Raw genomic sequence first — 9,104 nt, 5'->3', positions numbered from 1 at the left:
AAAAAAAAAAAAAAGACTCTCTTTCCCTCCGCCCCTCCCCTTTGTTCCTCCTCCCTCCCTGCGCTGTTGCACTCCCTCTATCTCTCTAAAATAAATAAATAAATCTTCTAAAAATGATTCCATTTACAATGAAATAAATTTTTTAAAAACAGGTAATTTTTAAATTAGATTATTTAAGACTGGATATATAGGTAGCAAAACTATCAGATAAAACAAGGAAGTGACTACCACAAACATTAGAAAAGTGGCCACTCCTGGGAGAAAGAAGGGAGGGTGAATGTCTATGGTACAGGCAGTACTCTATTTTCACCTAAAGAGTTGTTACAAGGATGTTCACTTTGTGATTATTCATGATCCTGGATCTCTGTGGGGATTTTATATAAAAGTCATATCTTTTTTGTTAGATTTATTCATATCTACCTTATCTACTTTGTTACTATTATAAAAACTCTTTTTAACTTGCATTTTCTCTTAGTTGCTAGTATATAGAAATACAATCGAATGTTATACCTTGATCTTACAGGCAACAACCTGCTAAATTCTCTTATTGATTCTACCGATATATCAGTATACACTTTGAGATTTTTTTTAATAGCCAATCATATCATCTGCAAATAATGATAATTTTACTTCTTTCTTTCTAATCTTTATCTGTCCTCTTGTCTTATTATCCTGACTAGAATCTAGTTCAGTGATGAATCATATTATTTCATATTCTATAACAAGTTTTAGGGGCACCTGGGTGGCTCAGTTGGTTAAGCATCCGACTCTTGATTTTGGCTCAGGTCATGATCTCAGGGTTGTGAGATCAAGCCTTGCATCAGGCTCCCTGCTGGGCATGGAGACTGCTTAAGATTCTCTCCCTTCCTCTCCCTCTGCCCCACCCTCCCATCTCTCTCTCTCTCTCTCTTAAAAAAAAAAAAAAACTTAAAGTAGGGAACAAAAAAGAGACATTCCAGGTGCTGATGGTCCATCTGAGATTTACTCTTCCCAACACTCAACATCCCTTCTCTTCTCTCAGAAAATGAAGTCCTTCTGGATGAAGGAATATGGCTATTCTAACAATTTAAATTTCTCAACTATTAGGACCACATTCAGCCCATCCATACAGTCAAATTGATCCAATGTAAGTCTATTTATAATCTTCAAATGAGGTGTACAATAATTAAAGGAATGCAAAATAGAGCTTAATTACTTAACATTTACATAGCACTGAGGGACTGAAAAACACTTTAGAGAAAAACATCAAATTTTTAATATACTCCCAATATAACAAAAGAAGCAGTGAAGGAAAATAAACCTAATTGATAGCTCAGACAATGATGTGATGAGGAAAGTACTAGAACGCCCACAATTACAAAGATCCAAAATAGAGCCTTTGATTCCCCAAGCCCATTTACCTATCTGCCATAAGCAACTGCTTCTCTGAAAGAGTCCCAAGGTACTTCCTCAGCCCTCATAAGTTGAAAAACATCTTCCTTTCTGTACTTGGGTATCTCAGAAGGTGTCTCATGAAGTCTCATGGTTGGTTTTCTTCACTTATTTGGCTTCTATAATGATACTAATTTATGTCACATTAACAATTTGTGCTTCTGGAAATTAAAACATAACAAGACTGGTAGAGCCACTTCATCAGAGTCCCACCTGGGTCAATGAAGAGGACGGCAGAGTTCTGACTAATCAAAGCCATGTCAGGGGGTCATATAAGTTCTATCATCCCTTCCTGGTACAGATGAGAGTTTCTAGTTTTAGGAGATTCCTCTACCAGGGATTTCTTCAGGATTCAAATTTCTCTAGCAAGTATCTTACTTTGGTTTTTTGTTTTAATGCCATGAATCAGACTTCCCTTGGATTTGCTGGCCAGAGGACCACTATATTTCTTGTTTACCTAAAATTAGATACTTAATGTTAATGTGCCCTTCAGAAAATCAAGCCAAATACTCTTGTGGTTGGGCTTCTGTCCGAATGGGAATAGTCAGAAATGTTACAACTTGTAAAAGATTTGGTTTTATTAAAATTCATATTCAAACTCCCAATTAATCAATAACATATATTTTGCTAAAAGTTCCAATGCTTCCAAGGGGGAAAGAAAAAAGATGTTTGTGATTCAAGCGATAAAATGTTCAGAAGACTCAGTCATCTCTTTCTAAAGATATCTGCCCATTATGGACTTAAAACTCCGAAGTGATGCTGCTCAAAAAACTGTTTAAAATCATTTGTTGCAAATAGCCAAAAAAACTGGGAAATTCTCCTGGATTTTTTGTTATAGTTCTTACCCCAAGATGTAAAAACAACTAAATTAAACATATAATGACCACACCCAAGCATCCCTCTCACAAGTCAAGAACTCAGACTTCTTGAGACTGAAAAATGACACTGGATGCTTATCAGAACTCATGCAGACTCATCCAGCCATAAATAATCCATTGTACAAACAAACCAAGAAAACACAGAGAAGCTCCATGTTGGACAAGCAGATGAAGTAATGGAGAATGGGACCTCTTATACAACCTAGTTCTTCCTCTATTGCAGCATACTCTAAATGAATCCTCGGGTTTCATTTTATTCAGAAATGAAAAACTTGGGAGTCAGACAATAGGGTCGAAAATGAGTATAATGAATCTATTAAATGTGGTAATAAGAAACATTAGGGAATGTAAAAATGTTAGTACTGGCTTTTCTCAATAGGAAGAGTTTGTTGCTAAATTTAGCTTTAACAGACAATAGTTAATTCCACTAAAAATACTTAGTTGTTTATTCTTTCAAAATAAAAATTTAGAATTAGCTCTTCAGGTAAATACTCAAAATTTAAGCACATTTGAATAATATCCTATCACATTAAATAGAGCTGTATGGGCAAAAAGGTTCAGAAAAACAGACTACCTAAGCCAAGTAACAATTCTTTGAAGCAAGCAAAACTAATCATATTAATCTTTTGCACTAAGCCACAGGCAGATAATTTAGAAATTCTTTAGCATCACCCTGATTAGCCAAACTACCTCAATATTGATCATTTGGCAGCCTAATGGTAGTGAGAAGAAACAGATTTGAAGAACTTACCTTGAGAGCGCAAAAGATGCAGGAATCGCCCATGCACTTGTGAGTTGTAAGCTGCCTAAAGCTACGTCGGAAGATGTCCAAGTGCCATAAAACCTGGCAAAAAAAGGGGGAAATTCTTCATTACTCTATAAAAAGCATCCATTTCATCTTAGATTCAAGAATTCAAGCAAAAATAGGTAATGACTACAGAATATATCTTCATTCCCAAGAGAAAAGCTCATTCTAGTATACTAAAACAAATGTCAAAAAGGGTGAGTTAGCTAACATGAGAGACGAATAACTATATTCTAAAATATAGATTAATTTGAAAATGAAGGAAGGTTACACAGAGAAAATAAGGTATAACATACATCAAATGTGATCCTGAGGCATTAATGTATGGGTTAAAAGCTGTAGAATAAGGGCTTATTTTAATGATCCACACAAGAAAAGATTTTTTTTTTGGAACAAACTTTTTTTATGAAGTAAAGTAGATACACGTTACAATAGTTTCAGGCATATAACATAGGGATTCCACAAGTCTATATGTTATGCTGTGTTTATCATCACAAGTGTAGCTGCCATCTGTCACATTCATCACTATTACAATACCACTGACTATATATACCCTATGCTGTGCCTTTTTTTCCCATGACTTTTTTTTTAACGGTTTTATTACTCTTTTAAGTAATCTCTACACCCAACCTGGAGCTTAAACTCACAACCCTGAGATCAAGAGTTACATGCTCTACCAACTGAGCCAGCCAAGTCCCCCTCCCCATCACTTATTCATTCCATAACTGGAAGCCTATATCTCCCACTCCCCTTCACCATTTTGCCCACCCATCTCCCTCCCCTCTCACAACCATCAGTTTTTTTCCATATTTATAGGTCTGATTCTGCTTTTTGTTTATCATTTGTTTTGCTTTTTAGATTCAACATATAAGTGAAATCACATGGTACTGAAAACTTATTTAGAAGCTTGAATTGTAATGTGGAATTTTGTCTTTGTTAGATTTCTCAATTATTGGACCTTTCTGAGAGATGTGTGACCTTCTTTATGTCAACAAAATTAAAAAATGGTGATATCAACAGTGATAAATCATGTTCAGAGTATGTAACCTAGATATGATGTGATAAGAAGGACACTTTACTTTTATGGTCTTCCTCTCAAAGGCCCATAACCCCAGTCTAATCATGAGAAAAACAGCAAACAAATTCCAATAGTGGGACATCCCACAAAATACTTGACTAGTACTACTCCTCCAAATTGTTAAGATCATCAAAAACAAGGAAATTTTGAGAAACTGTCAGAGCCAAAAAAAAAAAGCCTAAGGAGACAGGACAAGTATATGTAACTGTGGTATCCTGGATGGGATCATGGAACAGAAAAAGATACTAGGCAACAACTGAGGAAATCCAAATACACTATGAACTTTAGTTTAAAAATAAATGGTGTAATATATAGCATAATGCCTTAGGAAGCTCCTCCTGCTTAGAAAACATTTAAATGGCATCATATATGAAAAGGCACTGTACTTCTGGAGCTTCTTCTTACTTATGTGTCTTCAAAGTATATATTTCAAAAGTTCTTTGAAATACACTATACTCCCAAATAAGTAACACCTTTTTATAATAAACATAATGGTTTCAATACATCTGTGGCCAACATAGCATTCACATCATAAGTTAGAATATTACTTCATAGAAACAATTATTTTCAACATTGTAACATAATTACAAAAGGCACTCCAAAACCATCAATGACTCAGTCTTTAAGTATGGATTTAGGTGCGTGTGTGTGTGTGTGTGTGTTTGTGTGTGTAGTATGTGTTCCATATGGCACTGGAAATCAGAACAGAAAGTCATAAATACTATTGTTTCAATACAGATAGAACATACAGGAAAAAACAGAATTATAAAAACAGGGCTCTGGCCAGGAAGGAGGTAAACACACACACACCTATATCAACACCTTTTTTTTTTTTTTGGTCTCCTTCTAAATTACAAAAGTATTATTAGTTTATGCAGTGTCACTCAAAAAACTCATATGCAGCATTTGGGGAAATAAAACCTAACAAGCCCCACCCAACTGCATGAATTTGTGGTAGTAAGAGGGAATATAGTTAAACTCTTTCTCTAGGCTAAACAGCATAGGATTTTTTAATGCTTTCAAATAAAAATTTGAAAACTGAGAGTATAAAACTTTTTTTTTAAGTAATCCAATGTGGGGCCTGAACTCACAACCCTGAGACCAAGAATCACATGCTCCACTGACTGAGCTAGCTAGGCGCCCTGAGTATGAAACTTTATTACATAAATAAGCTTGGCAAGATTCTCGTATTATAAATGACGAAATTGAATACTATTACTGTTACCTATATAAGGTCACAAGGCAAGTCTATAAATGCACTAAAACTAATTTATAAGTCCAGTGCTTAAAAAAAATTTTTTTTATTTATTTATTTTAGAGAGAGAGAACAAGAGAGAGCAGGGGGGAGGGGCAGAGGGAGAAGTAGTGAAAGTCCCAAGCCGACTCCACACTAAGCACGGAGCTCAACTTGGGGCTTGATCTCATGACCCTGAGATCACAAGCTGAGCTGAAACCAAGGGTCAGTCGCTCAACCAACTGAGCCACCCAGGCACCTTTTTTGTTTTTTTAAGATTTATTTATTTATTTTAGAGAAAGTGTCCAGTGTTTTGTTTTGTTTTGTTTTTTAATGTTTTTTTTATTATATTATGTTAGTCACCATACAGTTCATCTCTGGTTTCTGATGTAAAGTTCGATGATTCATTAGTTGTGTATAACACCCAGTGCACCATGCAATACGTGCCCTCCTTACTACCCATCACCAGTCTATCCCATTCCCCCACCCCCCTCCCCTCTGAAGCCCTCAGTTTGTTTCTCAGTGTTTTTTATATCAAATACATTGTCTTGTCTTTTCTTCTCTCATAGCAACTTCTTTTCTCTTTACACCTGAAGCAATAACACTAGTATTTTACCCAAGCATAATTATCTTGAGTGGCAAATTTCATTTACTTTTATTCTGAGGAGGAGAAAAGAGGAGAAAGTAATTACTTGAAAGTTAGGCCAAAAGGGATGAACTTAATATTCTATGGGCATGACAAGGCAAAGCAGGCAGGCAGACAAGAAGCTTTGGGATTCTAAAATCACTAGTGTGGCAACCAACACCAAAAGGGAAAATCTAGAGTAGATAATCACACCACTTTCCACTACCTTTGTTCAAGCATATCTGACCAGACACCAATCATGAACCACTACAGGAGAGCTCAGAGGAAGGAGATGAAGAAATGCACAAAGACTGGACTCCATTCTACTAATAGCCTGAATGCTAAGAGCCTTCTACTGAAGACGAGAGTAATATAACTGAAAGTCTTTGACTTGTGGGAAGAACTTTGTTTTCTTTTTTTCTTTTTTTTTTTTTTAAGAACTTTGTTTTCTTTACTAGAGAAAAGCAAGTAGGGTGATACATTTTGGTCTCAAAAAGAAAAACAGGAAGCAAAAAGAAAGTCAATAAACAAGTATTAAGATCATCTTAGTCCATGGACTTTCCCCTTCAGGCAGCTAAGTAGTAGTAGTTACAGTTATTATTTCTATTATCATTATTAATCCCTTTTTCCTACGAATGAGGTAATTGAGACTCAAAGAGGTAAGTGACTTGCCTAAGATCACACAGATAAATTTTAAAATGATCTCAGGCTGCTGACCTCAAACAGAGACCATCAAGGAATATATTTAAAAGTTACTGGAAACACAGCCTCAGCAACTAAAAGTCAAGGTTCACCAGAAAGAAAGAAATTGCCCTTACCTGCAGGGCACTGTTGAGGAAGCAGCTGTTTTGTCCTGGCTCATTGCTGAGGCCTTTGCTGGGAGCTATGGAGGTTGAGCTTCGAGGTGCAAACATCCCTTGGACACTACCACGGCCCCCTGAAAAATAGTTTCTTTTCCAAGACATTATTATTCACATTTAGCTTGAAAACTCAGAAAAGACTTTGTATCTTTTTGGGAGAGAGTTTCTGTCTGTTGAAGTCCTGACTTGTAAAAAAGTATCCAGAATTCAATGAATTTATATTGAAATATTTTGAGTTTACAACCTTCCAAACACCATCTATGTAGCTTAAGGAACTCAGATATCTTCTTAGATCCACATGACAGAGCCGTCCCTGACTTGTTCCAAACAATGCCCAAAATTTAGCATGGCATAGTACTAACACGAACAGAGAAATCCTTAGATATTGTGTCCTTCTATTTTTCTTGAATTGCCTCCATAAAATAGTGGTGAAGTGGCTGTAGTCCTCAACTCCAACAGAATCCAGGATCACGGTAGGATATATTCCTTAGACTTGTTGATGATGCTTCTTGTAGACTGAAGATTTTTTCCAACTGGAATGAGAGGCAGACAGATAAGCAAGAATCCAATGCAACCCTCCTCACCTTCTCTATTCCTTGTCCCATCATCGTCTGAAGTAAACAGTCAAGTTCTGAGCAACTGACATAGAATCCACAAAGGTAAGAAATTTGTTTGAATTATATGGGGGTTTTATTCTTATTGCTGTTGCTCTTTTTTTAATATGCCCCAAAGATTTTCTATCATTCTATCCAGAATTTCAGAAAGTCTCTTCTCTTCTTTCCTCTGTGACTAGAATAGCCAGCTCTGCCAGAGAGCTTTAACAAAAAGAAAAAAAAAAAACAACTAAAAGCTTGCGTCACTTAATGACTCTACTGGCTTTGTGCTGTTCTGCCAAGATCAACGTTGCCTCACCTCTCACTATAAACTTGAAACCTTGGCAAACAATGACCAAAAAAAAAAAAAAAACACCCAAAAAACCAACAAGACCAACAAAAAACCCCCCCAAACCTTAACAACAACAAAAAGGAGAAACACTAAAGCCAAAGAGGGGGGAGAAAAAAAAGGTGTGAGCAGATTTACTTTCATAGGAAACGTCTCTGAAATTTTCTAGAAGTTGATCAGGACAAAAACCAAAACCAAATACAAACTTTCCAAAATCAGACTAACAAAAATATTACCAGGTAAACATATAACAAATTAAGAATTGGAACAGTTTCTGTTAGATGTTGTGAATAAAGAAAATTTTAAAGGTGTTTACATGTTCATGGCTATGAAAGCCTGTTTAAAGCTGGCAAGGCCAAGTTATCAGTCTGAACTCTGTTCTGAGGAAAGATGTCCCATCTCCAGGAAACACTCAAGGCAAGTAAGCCCTATGTCCATAACATCAAATACAAAAGAACTAAATCTTCTCCTGCCCTGTTTGTTTGTATATTTTATTTTTTCCAGAGGATCAGAGAGATAATTTGGGTTACAAATAACTTAATCCTCAGATTAAATCTGAGGCACTCACAATCAGAGGCCATCCCTTGACCAACATTAGTTTTCAACTAATTAAAATGCCAGTGAGGCAACAGAGGAGAAATACCAAAGCAAACACCTCTACTGGAAGGAAATACTTCTATCTCCAGCTTTAAGCTTTCCTATAATGCTGCCATGTCCATATAAGGAAAAAATTAATAATGGTAAGTGTTGAATTTGGTTTCCAACAGTTCCCCAAGCTTCTCCCTTCCTTACTTCCCATCATCATATGAACCACCTAAAAAAGCAAAAATGTTAAGCATCTTAATCATTCTCTAAGAGATCACCTAGCACTACCCAGTATATCCAGTGGAAAAACTGAGGCACAGGAACATTAAATGGTTGCACAAGACCGTTCTTTCCCTTCTCTAAATTCCCAGACTATTTATAATCTACGTGTCACAATTAAAGTATTTGACTATACACTGTAGTGTCCTATTATCCTCTATTTGTTTTTATTACTCTTTTGTTTTATATGGTATCAGTCATATATCCCGAATGACTGTATGAAATGAAATACTAACTAGTGTCAGACAAATACTAAACACTACATTTATATTCTTTATTCTTTACAATAGCCCTATTATGAGGTGTTAATAGTTCCATTTTACAGAAGAGCAGAGTGAGACTTAAAGATATTAACTTGCCCAAATCAACTAGTAAGTGAAAGAACTA

The 9,104-nt window shown here is 35.8% G+C and overlaps 1 protein-coding gene across 2 annotated transcripts in view; it reads right to left on the bottom strand.

Moving 5' to 3' along the window:
• The window catches only part of USP54 (ubiquitin specific peptidase 54), a 60,272-nt gene extending 52,369 nt beyond the window's left edge, over positions 1-7,903 (bottom strand). For both annotated transcript variants that reach the window (XM_040624615.1, XM_040624616.1), the window contains exons 1-2: positions 6,870-7,903; positions 3,061-3,153 (exon numbers count right to left, since the gene is read on the bottom strand). In XM_040624615.1, the coding sequence (XP_040480549.1) occupies positions 3,061-3,153; positions 6,870-7,016 (240 nt within the window). In that variant the 5' untranslated portion in view covers positions 7,017-7,903. The remainder of the gene's footprint in view (positions 1-3,060; positions 3,154-6,869) is intronic.
• Positions 7,904-9,104: the final 1,201 nt, after the last annotated feature.

This window comes from Ursus maritimus, unplaced genomic scaffold (assembly GCF_017311325.1).
Source record: "Ursus maritimus isolate PB19 unplaced genomic scaffold, ASM1731132v1 scaffold_7, whole genome shotgun sequence".
NCBI classification, from domain to species: Eukaryota; Metazoa; Chordata; class Mammalia; order Carnivora; family Ursidae; genus Ursus; species Ursus maritimus.
The sequence above is the reverse complement of the archived record's forward strand: the minus strand, read 5'-3'. Positions and strand labels throughout refer to the sequence as shown.